Source organism: Cetorhinus maximus, chromosome 3 (assembly GCF_964194155.1).
Source record: "Cetorhinus maximus chromosome 3, sCetMax3.hap1.1, whole genome shotgun sequence".
Classification (NCBI taxonomy): Eukaryota; Metazoa; Chordata; class Chondrichthyes; order Lamniformes; family Cetorhinidae; genus Cetorhinus; species Cetorhinus maximus.
Window position 1 is genome coordinate 65,467,730 of NC_135881.1, and position 24,800 is coordinate 65,492,529.

The 24,800-nt window shown below is 44.1% G+C and overlaps 2 protein-coding genes across 2 annotated transcripts in view; one reads left to right on the forward strand and one right to left on the reverse strand.

Annotated features, from left to right (window-relative positions):
* Positions 1–24: 24 nt before the first annotated feature.
* On the forward strand, positions 25–20,447 carry gatad1 (GATA zinc finger domain containing 1). Its single transcript, XM_078538497.1, has 5 exons — positions 25–396; positions 11,102–11,227; positions 13,910–13,969; positions 15,591–15,774; positions 19,797–20,447. The coding sequence occupies exons 1-5, from the start codon at positions 163–165 to the stop codon at positions 19,985–19,987; spliced, it is 795 nt and encodes a 264-aa protein (XP_078394623.1). The 5' UTR covers positions 25–162; the 3' UTR covers positions 19,988–20,447.
* LOC144678694 (protein lifeguard 1) overlaps positions 14,202–24,800 on the reverse strand; it is a 50,082-nt gene continuing 39,483 nt past the window's right edge. The window contains exon 10 of the mRNA XM_078538495.1: positions 14,202–14,820. Coding sequence (XP_078394621.1) covers positions 14,698–14,820 — 123 coding nt within the window. The 3' untranslated portion in view covers positions 14,202–14,697. The remainder of the gene's footprint in view (positions 14,821–24,800) is intronic.

Consider the following 24,800-nt stretch of genomic DNA (forward strand, 5'->3'; position numbering starts at 1 on the left):
GGGCGCGGCGGCCTGTCGGTCCTCCAGCCGCTAGAGGTCACGGCGGCCTGTCGGTCCTCCCGCCGCTCTATCTGCGGAGGGAAAAGGCCTGGCTGCTGGGTTTGGTTTTCGGGTGGCGGTTATCTCTGGTTGGGTTAGTGGGCGCTCGGTGAAGACACGGAGATGCCGCTGGGTTTGAAGCCGTCCTGCAGTGTGTGCAAGGCCAATTCCTCGGCCATGTGGAGGAAGAGCAGTCAGGGTGAGATCGTCTGCAACAACTGCGCCGGCAAAAGCCCCGGACCTGGCTCGGTCTCCGGCTCAACCGCGGGCCCCGGAGTAGCCCCGGCCGCTCAGCAGAGCAACGGCGGGAGTGGCGGCGGTGGCGGCGGCAGCGGCAGTGGCAGCAGCAACAAACAGGTGAGGCGGCGGCTTGGAAGAGCGGGAGTGATTCGAGGGGAAGTTGGCTGTGACCCGCTGGGCAGGCCCCTGCCACCATCTTTCCCGGAGCGCTGGGCGTCCTTGGAAAGAGGAACCGAACTGGTTACAGGCTTCTGGCCTGGGACGGACGGGCTGGGAAAATGAGGACACCGGGGTGAGATCCTGGGCCGGTTTCTGCACAGAGACCAAGGAGAGGCAAACATACACGTTAGGAGCTGGAGAAGGTCATTCGGCCCTTTGAGCCCGCCCTGTTATTCAATAAGATCATGGCCGGCTGAGTGGGCCTCAAAACTCCACTTCCCTGGCGATTCCCCCTCCCCCCAAGGGGGCCCTTGAATAAAAGCAAAATATTGCAGAAAATGCTGGAAAAACTCAGATCTGGTAACATCTGTGGAGAGAGAAACAGAGTTGACATTTTGAATCCGTATGACTTCTTCAGAGCTAAAGCGAAGTAGAAATGTGATGGAATTTATACTGTTTAAGGGGGAGCGGAGCAAGTGAAATAAGGTGCAAGGTCAGGGATCGGTGGGCACTAAGGAGAGATTGACAACAATGTCATGGACACAAAACATAGGGAATGTCAATGGTTGTGGTGAAAACTAAAGAAGGTGCTGATAGTGGCATAAAGGTGTGAAAGCAGAATGTGTTAGCACTCTGAAAGAATAACAAAGTGACAGATGGCCCTAGGGTGGGGGCGAAAGGATGAAAAAAATTAATATAAATAAACAATTCATTACAAAATGAAAAAAGGATTTAAAAAGGGGTGAAGATAGAGGAGAGATTTCATGGTCTGAAGTTGCTGAACTCATGTTAAGTGTGGAAGGCTGTAAAGTACATGAACAGAAGATGAGGTGCTGTTCCTCCAGTTTGCGTTGGGCTTCAATGGAACATTGCAGCAGCCCAAAAATGGACTTGTGGGCATGAGAGCAGGATGGTGAGTTGAAATGGGAAGCAACAGGAAGGTCTGGGTCATACTTGTGGACTGAGTGAAGGTGTTCCGCAAAGCGGTCACCCAGCCTGAGTTTGGTCTCCCCAACGTAGAGGAGACTGCATTACAAGCAGCAAATACCGTAGACCAAATTGAAGGAGGTGCAGGTGAGGCGCTGCTTCACCTGAAAGGAATGTTTGGGTCCTTGAATGGTGAAGAGGGAGGAGGTAAAGGGGCAGGTGTTGCACCTTCTGTGATTGCATGGGAAGGGGATGAGGAGTTGGGGTGATGGAGGAGTGGAGCAGGGCGCCCTGGAGGGAATGGTCCCTACAGAATGCTGACAGGGTGAAGAAGTGTTTGGTGGTGGCATCATGCCAGAGTTGGCAGAAATGACGGAAGATGATCCTTTGAATGTGGAGACTGGTGGGGTGAAAAGTGAGGACAAGGAGGACCCTATCATGGTTCTGGGAGGGAGAGGAAGGGGTGAGGGCAGAGGTGCGGGAGATGGGTCAGACACGGTTGAGGGCCCTGTCAGACAGCGTGCAGGGGATACCTCGGTTAAGGAAGACATGTCAGAAGTGCCGTTTTGGAAGGTGGCAACATCAGAGCAGATGTGACAGAGGCGAAGGAACTGAGAGAATGGGATGGAGTCCTTACAAGAAGCAGGGTGTGAAGAGCTGTAGTTGAGGTAGCTGTAGGAGTTGGTGGGCTTGTAATGAACATTGGTGGACAGTCTATCACCAGAAATGGAGTCAGAGAGGTCAAGGAAGTGAAGGGAAGTGTCGGAGATCGACCATGTGAAAGTGAGAGAGGGGTGGAAATTGGAATCAACATCAATAAATTTTTTCAGGTCCAGACAAGAACATGAATGACACCGATACGGTCTTCGATGTACCGAAAGAAAAGAGTTGTGGGAGGAGGCCCAAGCAGGAGTGGAAAAAAGGAATGTTCCACGTACCCCACAAAAAGACAGGCATATCTGGGACCCATATGAGTACCCATAGCTACATCATTTATTTGGAGGAAGTGAGACAAGTTAAAGGAGAAATTGTTCAGCGAGGGAACAAGTTCAGCCAGATGGAGTAGAGTGGTGGTGGATGGGGATTGTTCGGGCTTCTGTTCAAGAAAGAAGCAGAGAGCCCTGAGACCATCCTGGTGGGGTTTGGAGGTGTAGCTGGATTGGACATCCATGATGAAGAGGAGGTGGTTAGGACCAGGGAACTGGAAATTGTTGATAGGCCATCAGAGGAATCGCGAATGTAGGTGGGAAGAGACTGGACAAGGGGAGAGAGAAAGGAGTCATATAGGAAGAAATGAGTTCTGTAGGGCAGGAACAGGCTGACACAAGGGTCTACCGGGACCCATTGGATTTTGGGAAGGAGGTAGAAGTGACTGTCCAGGGTTGAGAGACTGAGGTTGGAAGTTGTGGAGGAAAGACCTCCAGAAGAGATGAGGTCATTGACAGTCCTGGCTTGATGTACCCATTGATTCATTTGTGAGTGAAGAATCAATCTACCTCTGCCTTAAAAATATTCAATGAATCTGCCTCTACTATTCAGAGAAGAGAGCTCCAAAGACCCTCTTCATCTCATCTTAGTCTTAAATGGAGACCCCTTATTTTTAAATTGTGTCCTCTAGTTCTTGTCTTTCCCATAAGCGGAAGCATCTTTCCAGTATCAACCCTGTTGAGACCCCTCAGGATCTTTTATGTTTCAATTAGATCACCTCTTCTTCTAAACTGAAATGGATACAGTTCCAACCTGTTCAACCTTTCTTCATATGCTAACCCCTTCTTTCCAGGAATCAGTAGCGAATGTTCTCTGAACTGCTTCTAATGAAGTTATGTCCTTTCTTAAATGAGTTCAAACCTGTACACAATACTCTAAATGTGGCCTCACCAATGCCTTCTACAACTGTAGCAAAACTTCCCTGCTTATATATTCCATTCCCCTCGCAATAAACAGCAACATTCCATTTGCCTTTATAATCATATACTGTACCTGCGTCCTAAAATTTTGTGATTCAAGTACCAGGACACCCAAATCCCTCTGTACTTCAGAGTTCTGCAATCTTTCACCATTTCAATAATATGTTGCTTTTCTATTCTTCCTGCCAAAGTGGTCAAGTTCACGTTTTACCACATTATAATCCATCTGCCTATATCCCTTTGCGCACTTCCTGTGCCCTCTTCACAACTTAATTTCCTACCTCTCTGTGTCATCAGAAAATTTATCAACCATGCACTTGGTCCCTTAATCTAATTCAATAGTTCATAAATAGTTGAGGTCCCAGAAATGCTCCATGTGAGACTCCATTTGTTACATCTTGCCAACCCGAAAAAGACCCATTTATATCTACTCACTGCTTCCTGTTAGCTAACCAACCCCTATCCGTGCTAACATGTTACCCCCTGCACCTTGAGCTCTTATTTGGTGTATTAACCTTTGATGCAGCACCTTGTCAAATGTCTTCTGGGGTGGAATTTTCCCATTGGCGTGCGGGGGCGGACCCCACACGCTGGCATGTAAAATGACGTGGTGACATCGGGCGAGCGTCCCAACATCACCGCGCGCCATCGTGATATTTCGGTGGGCGGGCGTGCAATGATCTCCGATGCGTGCCTGCCATTAATTAACGGGCCACTTAAGGCCCTTGAGGCACCAATTGTCAGCGATATTTCAGGGCCCATGCGATCTTCAAGTTGTGGCACGGGCGCAAGCAGGCGGGTAGGACACATTTGTATAAACCTCGCCCACGGGCGGGTTAAGGGGGTCAGTGAAGTCGCAAGTGTGCTTAGTCAGAAAATTTATTTGGAAAGTTACTGATACTTGCCTGTGAGAGCAGAAATACTTCAAAACTCATACAAGCTGCTTGGACAGCACTCACAACCTTCAGGTCAGCACTCTACAGTGAAGATTCTTTTTGGGGCCTGCAGGTTTCAGGAAGCCTTCCCTTATCCTGGGAATGGGAGTTGTGCTCCCCACTGGAGGCACCTCTGAGGAGGAAGGGAAGGCCAGATGGGGGAGGAGGCCAGGAGGGCACATTCAGCCTCCAGACGAGCCACCTTTGGGAGGAGACACGCAGGCACAAGGGGCACAGGGCAAAGAGGAAGTCCAAGGCAGAAGGGGCCGCAGAAGACGCCACTATCCTGCTGCCAGGATACACAGGCGACGAAGCAGCTACCTCAATATGTCTGAGGTGCAGTGTTGAAGGAGGCTCCATCTCTCAAGGGAGACAGTCAACTATATCTTTCAGATGATTGGGCCTGAGATATCCCCTAACTGGATACCCCTATGCCAGTGGCTCTGAAGGTCACAGCTGCCCTCAACTTCAATGCCTCTGGCTCTTTCCAAAGGTCAGTGGGTGATCTTTGCGGTGTCTCCCAATCAGCTGTCCACACTTGCGTCAAGCAGGTGACAGACGCACTGTTCAGGCGTGCATTGACTTTCACCCACTACCGCTGGGACCAGGCCAGCCAGACAGAGCGAGCCAGAGGCTTCGCAGCAATTGCTGGCTTCCCCCACATCCAGGGTGCAATAGACTGCACACGTGGCCATCAAGGTGCCAGGAGGTGAGCCCGGAGCCTTCGTCAACAGGAAGGGCTTCCACTCCATGAACGTGCAGATAGTGTGTGATCACAGGTTGCTGATTTTACAAGTCTATGCAAGGTACCCAGGCAGCTCCCACGACACCTACATCCTCAGGCGCTCCCGGGCGCTGGGGCTCTTCAGTGCTCCAGCCCGGCTGGATGGATGGTTGCTGGGTGACAAGGGCTATCCCCTCAGATGGTGGTTCCTGACGCCTCTCCGCCATCCAAGAACAGAATCTGAGCAGCGGTACAATAGGAGCCACGCCTCCACAAGCACACTCCAGTACCCCCCAGGTCGTGTGTCGCTGATAGTGGTTGCATGCTACGCTCTCCACAATCTTGCGCTGGGAAGGGGCGACGCCATGGACGAAGAAGATGTAGATGCAGTTTCTATGGCTGCACACGATGAGTCCAGCAGTGGGTCCGAGGATGAGCACGCACAGGGAAATGCTGAGGGGGTAGGTGCTGACCCGGGCATACTTAAGGGAGGCAGGGACACCCGGGAGGCTTTAATCCAACGAAACTTCAGCTAGCACACCACAGATGGACCTCCAACACAAGCCTGTACTGCAGGCTCCATACTCGATGCCTGAGTGTTAAATCTGCCTGGATAGGAACAATAAGTAAGGTCCTTGTCAATAATGCTCAATGTGACACAACCCACTCATAACATCATGGGTAACCATCCACCTGCAGTGGAAAAGAGTCACCCTCAGCCTTGGTCACATGTCAAAATTTAATGATATAACAAAATGAACTCAAGGAAACAAAATGACAAAGGTGTTAAACAGCGCACCGACTAATTATGACCTCATTGCGGGTCAACACAAAAGCACCAGTGAGAAACCCGTGGTGTGCCTAAGGTGCCTTAAATTTATGCTTTTGGGTGCAACATCTAGGTGCTCCCCCCTCGCTGGCACTGGCATCTGAGACATCCTCCTCATTGTGCTGTCCTGTTGGCCTCAATGATTTTGGCTGCCATCCTCTGGCCTGTGCTAGCCCCACCTGGGAGGGAGTGGCCAGTTCCATAGCTGGCATTTCCCCAGTCATCGCAGCCTCATTGGATGCAATGGTCACTGGCAGAAGGGCAGAGGAGCTGCTGCCCTCATCCGGAGCGCCCTGAGAAGAGCCCACAGAGACAACAAGCAGCTGCTGCGACGACATGAGGTCGCTTCGGACCCCCCCTGCTCATGGTAGATGGATGGGCCTCGAGGTGGGAAACTTGGTGCCCAGACCATCTCCCACACTGACACTGGCCAGCTGAGGTCAATGCCGATGTGAGGGATTGCTGGTCTGAGCGCATCCCCAGGAAGCCCTGATTGGTCTCCTGGAGGAGCCTTTCCACGAGAGTCGCCACTCTCTCCATAGAGGACGCATGGCGCTCGGCCATGAGGCTCATTGCATCGGCGATGGTCCGCGTGAACTCCTCCACCACAGAGACCAAGCCAAGTATAGCCTCATGTATCTCCATCAGATCCTCCCGCATACCCCACTGGACTTCGAGTGTTTGCTGCGTCGCGGACAACTCCAGAGGCACATCAGCCACAGACTGAGCATGTGCCTGGTCCCTTGCAGTCCTCTGACTGCTGGCACCATGGGCACTCTCTCTCCGTCAGCTCCTCCAGCGACTGTGAAGTGCCTTAACTGCTGTGCCCCAGGACACTAGCCGATGATCTAATTCCCACCGAGGTGCTAGTATCTGTACTGGTGCCTGCCTGGCAGAGATGGTGTGACGCAGGTGGGTCAGAGACTTCAGGACCCTCAGATGTGAGAGGGGGCCCCTGTGCCGTCTCCTCTCAGCCCTGCTCTGGTGATGCTGAAAGGAAAAACAAGGACAAAAACAGAAACAGAAATACCGGGAAAAACTTGGAGCTATCTGTACCTTATCTGTCCTGTCTTATACTCTTAATTAGCACATTCCTTTAGATAATATCACCACCTTCAACGCCTCTTTGTTCTTTTGTCTGTGACAGCTTTTGGTTATCTCCACCTATCACTGGCTGCTTGTCCCAGCAAAACCTCCCCCCCCACCCCCCCCCCACACACAACCAGAATTATATTTCACCCATTTCCTAATTTTACTTAGTTCTGTTGAAGGGTCACGAGGACTCGAAACGTCAACTGTACTCTTCTCTGCCAATGCTGCCAGACCTGCTGAGTTTTTCCAGGTATTTCTGTTTCTGTTTTTGTTTTGGATTTCCAGCATCCGCAGTTTTTTGATTTTATCTCGGAAGAACAAGGACATTTGATTAGTTAACGTGGAGACAATGTCAATGTGCACCCCTGTCCCCTGGATCATTATGCGCTCATCCTTCCATAAGCAATGGTCAAGCCATGTTGCAAACTTCAATCACTGAACATTCAGCAGTGCCATGGCTGCTGGGACACTAATGGTGACCTCAGTGCTGGGCAAATATACCTGCCCATAGCACCCCAGCCTCATTGACACTGGTGGAATTGGGCACATGGCGCTTCTCCAGATCGAGGGCCTCCTGCTCGAACCCTACTAATGATCGCCAACTGGGCCGGCCCTCCGCCAGTCCTCAACCGCTCGGCGGCATTATGAGCATTCTTCTCCTGAAAAGGAGGGAAGAGCATTGATTAGTGCAACTTGTACCTGGACTCTCTTCGCTGCCATCCCAACCAGAGTGAGACATTGCAGGACTCCAGTGCCTCCTCATCTCGCAGTTGCTGCACACACTCACAAAGATGTCAAGCCTGTCTCCCCTGCAGCCTTCATCACATTTGGCACCACATGGTCTAACCTTGCAAAGCAGGGAGGCACAAGCGCGTAGAACACAAAGGGCAGCAGATGGATGGGTGCCCCGTCACCTGGAAGCTCCCCTCCCAGCATGTCAGCACCCTGACTTTGACATGTTTTGGAGTTCCAGCACTGCGTCTAGGTGCAGATCCTCCAGGTTGCCCCCAAAACAGTAATGTGGGTTCCACTGTACCACATGCTGTGGGTGCAGAACCCATCTCATCACTACCCTCTCAAGGTGACCTAGGCATGGGCAATATCCACTGGCCCACCCAGCAAAAGACACATGCCGTCAATGATTCAATGCAGTCACTGCACTCAGAGTTGGGGGTTGTTGGAGGGGCGGGGGAGATGCGGCCAGGCGGGAAAGCCTACCTGCTGGGTTGTGTCCAATGCCGACGTACTCACCCTTCCTGAGCGCAAGAGGTCATTGAAATGCTTGCGGCACTGGATCCAGGTGCATCGCACGACGCCGTGGGAGCTCACTATCTCCGCCACTTCCTCCCAGGCACGTTTGGTCATGTGGGAGGCCCCCTCCTCCCATCCCTGGGAACAAGGACCTCCTATCGTGCTGCCATCTCCTCAAGGAGGGCAGCAAGGCAATCGTCCGAAAAACAAGGGGCACAATAGTCCCCTCCCCTCCCGCCTACCTGCCTGGCCTGCTCACCAGCAGTGCTCTGGGGAGCCCTTCTGCTGGCCATGTTTAACAGCCTTTGCAAGGCTGCAGGAGCTCTTTTAAACAGGTCGTCTGGTCGTCATTGGACCTGGTGGTCATTGCAGTCCCGCTGCCGCCCGCCCACTCCTGCTGTTCTCGGGAGCTGCGTTTCACGCTGGATGGGCCTTAATTAGCCCACTTGCGTAAAATGGTGGCGTGGGCCCGATCGCGGGTGGCAATCGGGTCCACGCCCACTCCCGCACGGCCCGCCCATCAGGCAGAAAATTCTGGCCCTGGAAATCCAAGTACACCACTACAGGTTCCTGTTTTTCCATATAATATAAAAGCAAAAAACTGCGGATGCTGGAAATCCAAAACAAAAACAGAAATACCTGGAAAAACTCGGCAGGTCTGACAGCATCTGCAGAGAGGAACACAGTTAACGTTTCGAGTCTGTATGACTCTTCACCAGAACTAAGGAAAAATAGAAAAGAGGTGAAATATAAGCTGGTTTAAGGGGGGGTGGGACAGGTAGAGCTGTATAGAGGGCCTCTTGTTACTCCCTCAAAGAGCTCTAGTAATTAGCCAAGCACGATTTCCGCTTTACAAAACCATGATGACTGCCTGATTGCTTTGAGAATTTTTTAAGTGCCCTGCTGTAACCTCCTTAATAATAGATTCCAGCATTTTCCCTGTGACAGATGTTAAACTAACTGGCCTGTAGTTTCCTGCTTTCTGTATTCCTCCTTTCTTAAATAGAGGAGTTACATTCACTGTTTTCAAATCTGATTGGACCTTTCCAGAATCTAGGGAATTTTGAAAAATTAAAACCAATGCATCTACTATTTCAGCAGCCAATTCTTTTAAGACCCTGGGATGAAGCCCATATCAGGTCCTGGGGACTTGTCAGCCTTTAGTTCTAATAATTTTCTCAGTACCCTTTCCCTGGTGATTTTATTTGTTTTAAGTTCCTCCCTCTCTTTCATCTGTTTTACAATTATTTTTGGGATATTTGTATCCTCTGCAGTGAAGACAGATGCCAAATATCTGTTCAATTCACCTGCCATTTCCTTATTTTCCATCATTAATTTCCCAGGCGCACACTCTAGAGGACAACACTTACTTTACTAGTTTCCTTTTTAAATGTCTGTAGAAACTCTTACTATCTGTTTTTATATTTCCAGCAAGCTTTCTCTAATACTCTACTTTCTCTCATACTCTTAATTTCTCCCTCATTTTTTTAGTCATTCTTTGCTGGTTTTCATATTCTGTCCAATCTTCTGATCTGCAACTAACCTTCGCAGAATTGTATGCTTTTTCTTTCAATTTGATACTATCTTTACCTCCTTTAGTTATCCATGAATGGTGTGTCCTTCCCGAGACTCGCTCTTTCTCACATGGGGTGTATTTTTATGTAAATGTATCTGAATGTAGATTTAATCAAATCTTTAATGAAGGGAATAAGAAGAGAATATTTCCTCTACTTAGGTTTTACGTTGAGCAGGTGGATCAGGAGAATTCTGTACTTGGATGATTGTTGGAACAGGGAATTGAACCAGAATTTGTTGCATGTTTTATGGGAAGAGGGCCCCCGTTCCCCGTCCTCTGGGCCACCTGCCCTCGCCCTCTGGCCCCCGTCCTTTGGGCCCTCGCCCTCTGGCCCCTGCCCCCCAACCTCCAATTTCTATCCTCTTACCTTAGACAGCCTGGCCTGTCAATTTAACTGGTCCTGTAAACTTACCTGCTTTAGAGCAGCTAGTGGCGTAAAAAACGGGGCATGGCTTTCTTGAATTCACTGGGGCCTGCAAGGAGTCTTTCAATGCAGGCCCCAAGTAGCTCCAGCCAACGGATGTGTCAGTGTAATTTTCAAGGGCAGGTAAGTATGTATTTATTTGTTCTAATTCCTGCGGTCTAGCATTTTCCGATGCTAGTTGTAAGTTATGACCCATAGTTTTTCATGAAAAATGGGGCAGGAATGTGCAATATGATGCTGAAGTGCTGTTAAACTTCAGTAGTAAGTGTTAACTGGCTATTTGGTCATTCATGATACTATAGTCGATATAAAAATGGAAAATGCTGGAAGCACTCAGCAGGTCCGGCAACATCCATGGAGAGAGAAACAGAGTTCACATTTCAGATTTGTGATGTTTCATTAGAGCTAGTCTTTAGATTTAACCTGCTCTCATACATTTTCCAGCCAAAATCACTCAGCACATTCCTGTTCTCACCATGCAGGCCTTGGCAAGTTCTGGTATTCCACTTTCAAGTTGACTCAGCATGGACTCGGAATGAAAGTTGGGAACTTCTGAGAGTTTAACCCATTGAGGGACCTCTGTCCTGTGGTGATGAGACATGTCTTCCCCATATTTAGTTTCTTTTTGAGAGCCACCTTGCTAGTATTTCCATTGCTAGTTTTTTCCTGAGGTCACTCTCGATGCTTTCAGCAAAATACTTGATCCATGTTGGTGTTTCTTGAGTTCAGTATTACTTGCATAGATGAGACTAATGACATACTCCCTCTGAGTACCAACAGGTGAACTCAAGTTTGGAGATGCCCTTTTCGTTAAATGAACCCAGATATTCCTTTTCATTGGTGGGCTTATTAACTGTGCTGGGCTGTCTTCATTATTCACTTGAAGTATATGCTATTTAGTAATGCATACCTAATATACGTTAATATTGGAGTAACTGTGAAGTCCTTGCAAATACTGTTTTGAGTAGTTGGTTATTTTCAATTTTTTGTTTTGACAGGCAAAGCAAGAAATCCACAGGCGCTCTGCAAGGTTACGGAACACAAAATACAGGTCTATGCCTCCCGCTGAAAAGAAAGTTTCTACTAAAGGAAAGGGACGTAGACATATATTCAAATTAAAAAACGTAAGGCAGTTTAAAGATACGATTTTTGAATATTTAAAATTATGGGGGTAAAGGAAGAAAACATTTCTTGAATCAATAGGGCGAGTATCCTAGGTCTACATTATACCATTTGATCAAAGATTGAAAAATTATTTAACGTACAATACTTTCTAACGACCATTCTCATGTGTAGCAGCCTCATTAATTGTTGATGCCTATTTTTGTTCTTTGAAGTAAATCTCCATCCTGAATTGCTGATTGGATTCTTTTTTGCATTCTGGTAAGTAATGGATCCCTTATTAAAATTAGAACTTAAAAGAACCAGGATGTGTATGAACGACTATCTTGTCTATATCTGTTCCTGTGATTTGTTAAAATCTCTTTTTTAATGAAAAATTTCAGAAATAATTGCTTTGCAGTGAGAACCTATTATGTTGGCCCTTGTACCATGAAAGCAACAGATTTTTGATTGGGCTGTTCCAGGAACGGAACATGCTAGAAAATTCCAGGTTATGGCCTTTACATATTCTGGCATTGTGTTATTGGAGGTGTATGTTTCATGTTCCGTCTCTCATGGACTGTTTGACATGATGCAATGGGTTCAACCATGCACCCCTGTTAAATCCATGACATCATCCAGTGGGGCAGTTCCTGTAAAAAGCACATGGCAATAACATTTTAGCTATGTGAAATCTAATATTTTGGTTTTGAATCAGAGCATTTTAACACTGGTGTTTAATAAGGGACCTATTGGCTTTCAGAATTGTAAAAGAAGAGTATTAAATATTGAATTTTCCATAGCATTGATATAATTGAACTAAGGGTAGAAATTTAGGTCACAATTTGATGATTGAAAGTGGGATCAACTTGCACAGTATCGTGATGGATGATCCTAATGCTCAGTCTGTGGTGCACAGTCATTTGCTCAAGGAATAATTTCCCTCTCCTGTTTTGGGCTCTTCAGTGTCATTTTCCAAACTTCAGCTGCCAGGTTTTTAATAGCCTGAATCCAATTCCCAGTTTCACATTTCCCAAAGATGCATAGGTTGGATAATACTGTTATGACACAGCAGTTGGTAAAAGCTGAGTTGTTTGAGTCCCAAAGGGAAATTTGAACAACTGTCACAACCTATATTTTCAATTGGTATGTTTGAGATGCAGCTCTGAATTCAGGAATAAGACCACCGAGCCTCAAGGGGTTTTTTAAACAAAACTAAATTAAACATTTATTAATTTAACAGCAAATTAAATATGATACACATGTCTACAAATTACTACCATAATAACTTCTGAACAAATCCCCAAATTAATCACTCCCAGGTAAATCTTCATCAAGGCAACAATAACCCATAGACTTTAAACAGACACCAGGCAAAGCACGTTTGATCTTACGAATTCAAAATGAGGTCCCTTGCAATTTGGTTCCTTTGAAGGCATACAGGCTGGTTAGACCTTAAATGCCTCTGACTTACGTACACAAACTCCTTTCTGTTTATACCTAGCTTTTCCTTTGAATGTAAATTTTCCATTGCATCCTAGGCTTATAACATCACATCTTCTAGCAATAACATTTTCATCCCGCTAATTTTATTGGTAATATAAATACATTGCTTGCTGTCTCCCAGGCTAGCTGCAAGATTTTACTCCCACTCTGGAATGCTTTATTCAACAAATGCAAACTTACACTTTACTTTCTATCCTCCTTACTGTTTATCTAATTAACATCTCAAAATCACTATACGCCAAAGCACCCAGACTTTTGGCTTTAATCCAATTAAGACACACAGAGACATACACCTAAACACCGACCCCACTACAATTCTACAATTCTATTTAAAAAAAATAATTTCCAGTAACATTATAGACAATAACTCTTCATGACAATGCATAAAACAGTGAGTGTGAATTCACATCAAATTTCCTGCACTCTGAGGGGCAATCACCATGTTTGGTCAAGTATTTTATACAAATGCATGGATTTTGTTTCTTTTTGTTTGTAACCTTATATGCATGTATATGTGGAGTCTGCGGTGAATTGACCCCTCAGTCCTTGCAAACTACCACTCCATCTCCATCATTCCTTTCCTCACAAATTCTTGAATTTGTTGTCACCTCCCAAATCCATACCCATCATTCCTGGAACTCCATGGTTGAATCCCTCCAATCAGGTTTCTGCCCCTGCCACGGTACCTAAACAACTCTCATCAAAGTCACAAATGATACCCTAAGTGACTATGACAGAGGTTTTGAATTTGACTCCTTGTTTTCAAATCCTCCATGGCCTCACTCCTCCCAATCTCTGTAATCTACTCCAGCCCCATCATCCTCCCAGCTATCTGTGTTCTGCTAATTCTAGCCTCTTGTGCATCCCCCGATTTTAATTCATCTGCCATTGGTGGCTGTGCCTTTAGATGCTTGGCTCTAAACTCTTGAATTCCCGCTCTAAGCTGGTCTAACTCTCTCTCCATATCCTTCTTAAACCCTACCTCTCTGACCAACTTATGGCACCTGCTCTAATATCTCTTGTGGTTTGGTGTCAAATTTTGTTTCCTGTGAACATTCCTGTGAAGCATCTTGGGACATTTCATTGCATTAAAGATGCTATATAAATAAAAGTTGTTATTGAATTTAGAGTAGTATTTTGAATGTTTGTTTGGAATAGTCTGAATTTTCATTTACAGACACTGCTGTGGTATTTTGCAGCCAATTAAAGCACCAAAATCTGTGTCTACGATAATCACATCTGAATCCATTTTCTATGGGGTAAGAATTTTTCAGCAGTATGTAGTTTTGTTTTATGTCTCTATATGGAAAACATCTACTGGAGAAAATGATTAAGCCCTTTTTGAAGAAACTATTTGCATGAATGGGCTACTGCAAGTCCTTCACATGAAATGTTACATTGTTACGATCCCTGTAGAAAATGTTAACTTTAAAAAAAACTCTGAATTTCCAGTGACCAACTTAAAAGAATTGCACAATCAGATTTCAGGTTTTAAGACTTTTATTGTAACAAAACCAACATAGCATATATACTGATAGCGCACTTGCCACAGACTTGCAGTCTTCAGGAAACAGCCTAAAGTCATTCCTGGCTTCCAACAGGTTCACATCTCCCCGTTTTGCCAAGTCGTAATGTCCTGTAACCATTGAAGGCCATCTCTCTCGTCCCTCTTGAGAATTCCCAAAACTATTTTCAGCAGTAGGGCCCACTCCGGTGATTTCTTCTCCTGGCCCACTAGGGCAAATCTCCTGTGTCTTTAAATCATGTGGATTCCTTCTTTTCAACCAAGGACAAGCTGGCCCCACATTCAGTCTTGTAGCTAATACAGAAGACAGTCTTTTTCCTCTGCAGACCTTAGCAACTGCTATTTCTTTTCTCTCTCTGTCTCTGTTCAAGAAGTCTCTGAGACAAAAAGTCTACAATAACAAAAACGTCAGCCTATGCCTTTGTTTTCAGGTGTTCAACCTAACGTGCTTTTCAATAACACTCAACCTGGGCACATCCACTCCTCCCTGGTCTCCATGGTAACCAAGCCACACAGACTTGTCAGGCAGTACTCGTAGCCGATCACATGACTTTCTTCACTACTCCATTTTACTGTAGAGACAGTCTAAAGCATAATCATCTAAAACCTTACACTCAATATATATAATTGCTAGAATATGGTTCTCAACAATTTACTACCTGATGATCTTTAATTAATTTTTTTTGGCCATGTTTGGCAGTTAACTGCCAGTCTGTTAACTGGTGCATTCTCCTTGGCAGCGCCTCTGCCAATCAGTGTCTACTTGCCAACCAATCATCACTCTCTTCTCATACAGTGTAAAGTTGTTGCTACCCCGAGCATTAATTTCTCTCATTAGTTTATCCTACACATACTTTACAAGAACCAGCCCTTCTAGTAGTTTTAGGGTGGGATTCTCCCCGCCACAATCCCGCAAGTTTCTGGACTTCATTCCTAATGTGCACTGACACATAGTGGATGTGGTTCATCCAGTTTTCACGTGAAACTGGTGTCTAGTAACATAGTGTGTTTGATTATGAAATGGCATAAATACCAAACTGGATCTTGTCCTCATAATATCTGCATGAGTGCATTTTCCAGCAGAAGTCATTGAATAATGATCAAGAAGAGGAGTCTAAGCTTATTTTCCCACCCAACCACTCCAAAGGGCACAAAGCCTAATTCTAGTGCTTATACTGCAGCCCAGCCAAGATCAGATGACACAGCATAGACCAGTGGTCATACCCAGGACCTATTCTGAATCTGTGACTCCCCAGTATGCTTATCCACTGGGTCATTGTTGACTTAGCTTGGAATTTTCAGAAGCATTAAAGCTTATTTTACTTAAGGGTATATGTTCTTTCAATGTGTTTTAGGGTATATATTACCAAGTTGGAGACATAGTCTCCGTTGTAGATGAAGATGATGAAAAGCTTTACTACGCTCAGATCCGAGGATTTGTGCAGGATCAATACTGTGAGAAGAGTGCAGTGATTACATGGCTTATCCCAACTCAGGCAAGCTCCAAAGACCAGTTTGACGCAGCAACTTTTATACTTGGTATGTAATAAGCTGTTAATGTCTATAGTGCAAAGCTTGCTTTCTACAAAGATAGGTAGGAAAGTAAGTTGCGCAAGAGGATATAAGGAGCCTTTTTAAAATTTGTTCATGGGATACGGGCATCAACTGGCTGTACGGGGCATTGGTGAGACTACATCTGGAGTATTGTGTATAGTTTTGGTCTCCTTATTTAAGAAAGGATTTAAAGACATTTGAGGCAGTTCAGAGAATGTTCACTCGACTGATTCCCGAGTTGGGCAGGGAGTCGGATGTAGGGGGTGCTATCTTTGGAGGAAAGGTTGGACAGACTGGGCCCATATCCATTGGAGTTTAGAAGAATGAGAGGTGATCTTACTGAAACACATGAGATCCTGAGGGGAATGGACAGGGTGGTGCTGAGAGGATGTTTCCCCCTGTGTGAGGTGCTAGAACTAGGGGACACAGTTTAAAAATAAGTGGTCTCCCATTTCAGACTAAGACATTTTTTCTGAGGGTCATGCGCCTTTAGAACTCTCTTCCCTAGAGAGCGGTGGAGGCAGGGTAATTAAATATTTTTTTAAGGCAGAGGTAGATTGACTCCCTTGTTAGTCAAGGACCTAAGGATATTGGAGGTAGGTGGGAATGTGGAGTTGAGGCCACAATAAGATCAACCATGATATTATTGATTGGCGGAGCAGGCTCGAAGGGCCGAAGAACTTACTGCTTCTAATCTGTATGTTTGTATACTCATTAGTACACCTTAAATATTGTGGCATAGCAATATTCCTCACTCGGAACATTTCCAAGAAGGACATCAATAACCTTGGCTCACCAGGATGTAGAATCTCCCTAGAGGGAGAAAATCCTTCTGTAGCCAGTTTCTCATCTTTTAGAAATCCAACTTGAATGCCAATAAACGCTAGATTGGATTTGACGCGTACTTGTTTAAGAGATGGCACTTCAGCTTGTGCTTACTTGGATGACCAATTTTTAAAAGCTGAGAGTCCCAAATTGTGCACTTCTTCACTAGGATTAAATCACCAGTGATTATCCTTACAGTTTCCTGTTTACTCACGTGAGGTGTTATTCATGCTAGTATTAGTACATTTTCTCCTTGTAATATTGTAAATCATGTCATTCTTCCAGTTCATATTGTTAATTACTTTTTCCCATCTTGGCAAATCGTCTCCTGAAGCCACCAGCTTCTTGCTGGGGTAGATTCACCCTCCAGTGAAGTGACCATTATATGTGAACTATGTTAGTGAGTGTCAGCAATGTATTCATCTGTGAGGATATCACTGCCAAACCTGATCCTCTCTTCAGCTGAAATCATATGCGCAGTTCCACCAAGCACATCTGGATCTCGGTCAGGAGTTCAACATTAGTCAGTTTCTCGCAAGCACTGAGGCCAATTTTTATGCCCCCTATCATTGCCCTAGCTGCAATCGGCTAACTAGGCAAAAAACAGGCAGTGAACCTGGTGCCTTCTGATGGTTGTGTTACATCTACTCGTTGGATGCGCTCATTGAGCCTATCTGCAAGCTCCTGCAATTATCTTCATAAATCTTGCTTTGTGAAATATCCTAGAGCCTTTTGCTTTCATCTCTTGTCATTATTCTGTTCACAAACCTTTTCTAAAGTGTTAATAAGAATATCAGCATTTTCATCTGCTACATTTTGATTTCTAATGCTGTTTGTATCAATTAACATTCAAGATCATCCATGATTCTTGATCCTAAACAATATTTGAACAATCAGTAATAAAAGCAAATGTTATGATCTCCGTAGAGATTGCTAACTTTTAAGAAGAGATTCGAACTTCCAGTTGATAGCTGAAAAAATCTGAAATCTTATGTAATTCTAAAACTTTTACTCTAACAGATGACTAAAAATACTGATGACTAAACACTATTTTCTTTTAGTAGGCAACTTGTACTTTAAATACAGAGAGGAACGTTCTCCTTTTATTCTTATCACCCATTGCACTCTCCGTGGAATCGCAGCCCTTATAACAAATAGTCCACAGTTATTCCCAGCTTCCAGTGGGTTCCCTGTCTCCCTCCTGTATTTGGCTATGGTGGCTCACAAAGCCAAGCGACGTCTTTTTTTCTGCTGACTGCCCAGAACTTCTGTTGTCTGTCTGTGATATTTGTAAATGTTTAGGGAAGTCTGTAACCTGATTTCAACGATGGCTTGCTCTGCCCTCTTTCCCCTTGGCAATGTGAAACACATTAATCTTTCATCTAGGTAGAAATGCTAATTGTTATTCTTGATCCCAACCCGCTTTCATCCTAGAAGTAAATGGACTGTTTACAGCGCAACTGTTTACAACCTGACACCAAAACACCTTTCTGGGACTTTTGGAGACTCGAGTCTGCACATTGTAAACTTACACTTATTTCCAAGTGTAAATACATTGCACCACCTTCTCAGGAAAGCAATCTAAGCCGCCTTTTGATCCCTAAGATTCAAACCACCCAGGCTTACTGTCAGGCAGACTTCAGAACAGGTCACTTGACCCCCTTAATTTACCCTAAACTTAAAGCTGCAGTTCTAAAATATAATCTTAACCTCATAGTTGCACCATATATAATTTAAAATGCCATTGAGACTAAGGTTATCATTAATGCATTCTGCTGAATTTCAATCAGTGAAGTGAAACCAACACAGTAATTCAGTGCCATGTTTATGAAAATCATTTATGTTTGCCTAATCACACAGCATGAGCACACTTTTTTATTCTTTTTAATAAAATGTTTCAAGGATAAAAGTTACTCATATTTGGATTTCTTAGTGCTGCTCATTTAGTTTTACCCACCTGGTCTTTCATCCCAGAAAATAACTAGTTTTTTTTTCTTTCAAGTGAAAGGAAACTTAATACAGAATTTAGCATCAGATGAAGGGCTATTGAGTAAATGCATTAGCAAGAATTTCCCTGACAATGACCTAGGGGACGAAGGCACCGCTTGCTTTGTATTATATCATTCAGCCCAACAGACCTCTGACTTAATTGCTGGTCTATGCTGGACATTGTTACCTAGCTAAGGTGGAAAAAGTTGCCTACATCTGATCACTGTCCAGGCACTTGGCTGAAAACTGCATGTCTCGACAGTGATCAGGTGCAAGAGACTTGAATGGAATTCTTCTGCAGTGGAACAGCTGGAGGGCTGCTAGCGTCTCTAGAGCGACATCCAGCAGGATACAGTAGTTTCAGGGGACCGATTCAAAACTGATGTAATGCCAGTTGCTAAATCCAACATGGATCTGATCCAGAATGAATTTTTTTTCATCACTATACTAATTTTATTTTAAAGATAAAAAATATAAAGGGACAGTTTGCTTGCATTGCAGTATTGCCATAAAAAGTTGTTTTATATCAGCAATGAATTTGCCACCTATTATTTTTGAAAACTGATCTGTGGCATATTGTAACAGTGTAATGACCCTAATAGGGGAGATGGTGGAGTAGTGGTACTGTGATTGGACTAGTACTCCAGATATCCAGGCTAATGCTCTGGAGACATGGGTTCAACCCCCACCATGGCAACTGGTGGAATTTGAATTCAGTTAATAAGTCTGGAAGTGAAAACTATTCTCAGTAATAGTGACCATGAAACTATCATCGATTGTCATAAAAACCCATCAGGTTCAATAATGTCCTTTAGGGAAGGAAATCTGACATCCTTACCTGGTTTGGCCTACATGTGACTCCAGACACACAACAGTGTGATTGACTCTTAACTGTCCCCTGAATTGGCCTCGCAAGCCACTCAGTTCAAGGGCAATTAGGGATGGGCAACAAATGCTGGCCTTGCCAGCGACACCCACATCCCATGAAAGGATAAAGAAAAGAAAATGTGAGACAGTAATTTGAGGATTAACAAATTACAACATGGGTACGTTTTTAAAAGTTGATTTTTAAACTGGTTGGCCCCAGGATAGGGCTCACAAATAAGTATTTATGCTTTCCTTTGAGTGTTTAGTAATAGTTCAGGAAAATGTATTTTTAGGTTTTATTAAAAAAAGTTATGCTTTCACTTCAGGACCAGAGGAAGACCTACCGAGAAAAATGGAACATTTTGAATTTATCTGTCATGCACCTTCTGAATACTTCAAATCACGATCTACTCCATTTCCAGTTATTCCAACCAGACCTGAGAAAGGGTATATCTGGACCCGTGTTGGACCAACCCCTGCAATAACGGTGAAAGAATCGATAGGGAACAGTTTATAGCCAAGGCACCAAATCTATCTTAAAATGAGTTTGTATTTAGCAATATAACTGAACCTTAGCCTGATTAAAAGGTGAGCTGTTGTAAACTATTTTAACATGTTTTATGTGTTCACAACATTTTAACTTCATAGAGTTCAAAACTATGTTGGTCTGAGATTTATGGCTTCCAAAAATTCAGTTTAATGGCTGACAAGTTTGTGAAAATTAGAATGGCAAAATCTATTTTTTGACGTGAGGCTGCTGGAACTTCTGCAGAACATTCGGCATCTTTTTCAGTATAAATGAGGTGCTGTATCTGTAAATTATTAAGCATATTCTGTACACCTGTACATTGTGCCACTTTTAGATCCAAGTCAATAAGTAGACCAAATACATGACTCAATCCCGCAGTAAACAGATTTGCAGATGGTGGCATTATGAATCTAATTTTATACATTAAATAAAAGTATTGCAAATTAAATACTTGTACTTTTATTTTAACTATTTGAGAAGAGGTGAGATTAACTATTGTAGAAACTGAATGTGATGCTTAATTCCAAAAGTTGGAAGAAGTATGCATTGTGCTTAGTATAGGGAAGGATACAAAAATTCGAAAATCAGAAAAAAAGTTAACTGATTTGACCACTTCTGCAATTCTGCCTAATTGTTTTCTCGAGTGCCATAACCAGATCAGGGCACAAAATTCAAAGAAAAATTATTTAAAAAGAAAAAATCTTAATATGCATGGCAATGTGTGCTCAAGAAAGTAAAACAATTTCAAGATAATGGGAGCAATAAACAAAGCTTTCACAATGTTGGGGTTAGCGGGTACGTACACAAATGTTTGAAGGTGACAGTTGAGAAGACTTCAAGAAAAATGTAAGGGATCCTTGGCTTTATGAATGCAAGAGGACAAGCTAGTAATCTGCACAAAAATAGCCTAAGATTCCCTTTTGTCCTCCTTGTTTCCTTTGTTTTGTGTGGAAAAGGACCTAGCATTTATACAGCAGCATGGCCGAGATCAGGAATTTAGCAAAGGAGCAATCAGACCTCCATTGCCTAGCTCTTGGAACCCAACATGCTAAACCAAACATGTATACTGCCTGTGTCAAAGACTTATTTTAATGTGTCAAAAACAGAATGAAATAACACTTGAATCGATTCAACTTCATTTTGATTAAGTAATCTGAAACTAGATTACAAATTTTTTGTGCTCACTGGATGTGTGGCATAGCTGCATTTATTGCCCATTGTTTCTGCCCCAATCTTGTAGCCATGATGTTGACATGGCTGGTCTAGTTCAGCTTCTGATCAGTGACAATCCCTAAGATGTTGATCGTGAGGAACTATGGTGATGCTATTAAAGTGAAAAGGGAGATATCAGTTTTCTCTCATTTAAAATGGCTGTTACCTGGTACCTGCATGGCATGAATGTTATTTGCCATGTTACATCAAGCCTGAATTTTATTCATGGCCTGCTGTAGACTGGCATAGACTGTCTTCTTAACTGATAACTTGGGATTAAAGCTAAAGGCTGGAATCAGCAGCAAGAAGCTCACTCCCGATCTTAGGATGGAGGGGAGGTCATAGAATAAGCTACCAAAAATGATTGGGCTCAAGATGCTTCCTGAAAAACTTTTGCAGTGATATTCTCAGGTTATGATGACTTGCTTTTGACAAAATCAAAAGCATTTTCCATTGTGTCAGGTATGACCTCAGCCACCTGATGGTTTGCCCGTTGATCCTCATTGCCCCCAGTTTGCTGGAGCTCCTTTGTGCCATACCTATCTATGTCCTTTTGCAGGGGAGGCAGTGGCATAGTGGTATTGTCACTGGACTGGTAATCCAGAGACCCAGGATAATGCTCTGGGGACCTGTGGTCGAATCCCACTAGATGGTGAAAATTGAATTCAATAAAAATCTGGAATTAAAGTCTGATGATGACCACGAAACCATTGTCGATTGTCATAAAAACCCATCTGGTTCACCCATGTCCTTGAGGGAAGGAAATCTGCTGCTATTTCCTGGCCTGGCCTATATCTGAGTCCAGACCCATAGCAATGTGATTGACTCTTAAATGCCCTCTGAACGAGGGCAATTAGGGATGAGCAAAAAGTGCTTGCCAAACCAGTATTGCCCACATCCTATGAATGAATTTTAAAAATATATTTGTAGAATCCCACCATCCGCCCACAAGTGCATCTCTAAGGTGATGGATGCCACATATTGCAGGTCCAACACATATGCATTTCGCTACTGACGATGAATGGGCCCTTGGATCTACATCTGGCTGGCTTCCCACAGGTCCAGGGAGTCATAGGTTGCAACCATTTGACAATCAAACTGCCCCTGGATCACCTGCTCTGCACTCAGTGAAAGACTATCATGCATAGCTGGCAAAGGTTTGCTGGGAGCTGCCATTATGTTTTAGTCCTGCACTAGTCACGTCTTCATGGGATATTCACACCTTGAAGCAGAGTCAGCGCATAGTTCCTTGAAGACAATGGCTACCTCCTGAAAACCTGGTTAATGACTCTAAGGAGGAGCCCAAACACTGATGCTTCGGAGAGCCACAAAAGCACCAGAGTTGTAACTGACCATGCTGAGGGTGTGATTCAGGTTCCTGGACAGATCTGGGGCATCCTTCAGTATGCACCAGCCAGGGTTTCCAGAATGATAGTGATGAGTTGGCCCTTTCACAACATTTCATAGCAGTGAGGACGAGCTCAGGAGGAAGAGGAGGAACACGGGCGTTCTGCAACTTTGGAGGAGGAGCCTGTTGTGGCAAGGGCACCTGTAGCAGCACCAATAAATGCAAAGGATGCCTGGAATGGTCTGATTCAAGCACATTTCTACGGAGGTAGTGCACACTAAGCCTGAACTTACCATTTGCCTCCACCGCCTAGTACAAGGCAGTCCCACAATTAATAATTATCCCTCTCAAAGACACTCATTGCTCGTCTTTTATTCTCATCATACCATTCTACAGAAAGCCGCTTAGCAGGTTGCAGCAATACTGGGCAAGACAGGACAATGGAGGAGTGAAATAAATTTCCCTAAACCTAATCCTTTCTCCTTTTTTCTACTACACCTCTGTGATACAAGTGCTGTGGCTTCTACCAAGCTAAAGGCAGGCTGCTTACATCCCTGAATAGACTGCTCAGTTGTTTTTGGCCACCTTCCTCTGGATTTTGGAACTTTTAAGGCCCCAAAAGCTACCAGACCTGCAGGTGTGCAGAGACAGATTAGGCCATCAGGACAAGAGGCAGCATGTGGGGCTCTGAATGAGAGGGAGGGGATGTAGAAGCAAGGGGTCAAGTGGATGCACTTGAAGCAGAGCACCCATTTCTATGTGCTGTTTCTCCATTTTCCCTCTCATGGCTCACCTGCACTAAGCTGGAGAACACTTTGCCGCACTTCAGTGAATGGCCAATGCAAGCTTTTAGTCAATCTTGGTTAAGGTGGGAGAATGAATGAGCAGTTCTTTGGTCAGGGCCAACTGTAGTGGTTCAAGAAGGCAGTTCACCACCACCTTCTCCAGGGCAATTAGGGATGGGCAATAAACGTTGGCCTAGCCAGCGATGCCCATATCCCATAAATGAGTTTAAAAAAGTAATAATCTCAACACACATAATCTAAAAGAAGCATCCTTTCAGTTACCATGAGAATTACCACAAGCATAACACCTTCCACACAGCATCAGTAAGGCAGACCTACTTTTTGAGGTTTAAAAATAACACCACTTCAAGTGAGTGGGTGTAATTATTAGGAAATGATCTCACATTGTAGTTACTCCTAGTGACTCATTATTCTCAATGGGCCATAATTTGCTATGGCAGGGCATTGAACAGAGTCAACTATTGAATAGATTTGCCATTTACGTTTAGATTTTTAAATGTATTTGTGTGACATGTTGCTGAAAGTGTGAGCTGATGACACTGTAATGAGGGAAATCTGTCCCCTGGGACCTGAGTGAACAGGGCATGAACTATGTTTCTCCTTAACCAATCAGACTGAAGGATTGTGAAAGTAACAGTGCAAGTACTTAGAAGGAAGTAAAACATAGAATGGGGAAATTCAATATTAAATCAGGTGCAGAAGGAAAAATAAAGAGAGAAAGAAAAATTGGATTGATAAACAGAGGAGAGAGACAGATAGGAAAATTGTGAGAAAAACTTTACATTTTTTAACATCTCCAACAAGTGAAACCTGAAGGAATGAGATTCACAGTTGCAATAGTTAATTTTCAGGGCCAGAGCGGTTGACTGGCAGTAAATAACATTTACAACATTGTTAAAAGAATACTTAAACTGAAATGGACATGGCTTAACTTTCTGTGATGAGTTTAGTTTGGATCTACTGTACAAGAACAGCAATGTCTTGCTGCCTAATGTATTTCAATGGTGAGTCAGGCAATGTGATGCCATTTTGGCAAAGCTAACAGTGGAAAGACACGACTCCAGCAGGAACTTTTGCATTTCCAAATTTAACCCTGCATCTACCCTCAACTGAAGTTGCTGTAGCATTTGTGCTTAAATATTGATGGTACAGCATTAGCCTCGTTGGTATTTTAATAGCAAATTATGGCTCATTCTCTCCATGGATCTATTATTCAAAATATTATATATTGCGATGTCAAAAAGGATTCTCTACATTTTAATTTGTGATCTATATATAGTTGTGACTTTGTTAGCTAATAATCACTAGCCAATGAAGACAGCAGTATAATGGCTATGACTGCTGTCAAATTTTCAGCAGAAATTGATAAAAATGTTGACAACTGTTTGGTGGATCAAATTTGAATTGCCAATTAAGCCAAAACAGAATAATGTAC

What these genes read in the sequence shown, in the direction of transcription:
- gatad1 (XM_078538497.1), top strand. Translation starts at nt 163, where the DNA reads ATGCCGCTGGGTTTGAAGCCGTCCTGCAGTGTGTGCAAGGCCAATTCC. An exon ending in GTGGCAGCAGCAACAAACAG is followed by an intron (nt 397 to 11,101) that starts GTGAGGCGGCGG and finishes TTGTTTTGACAG; the next exon opens with GCAAAGCAAGAAATCCACAG. An exon ending in ATATATTCAAATTAAAAAAC is followed by an intron (nt 11,228 to 13,909) that starts GTAAGGCAGTTT and finishes GGTATTTTGCAG; the next exon opens with CCAATTAAAGCACCAAAATC.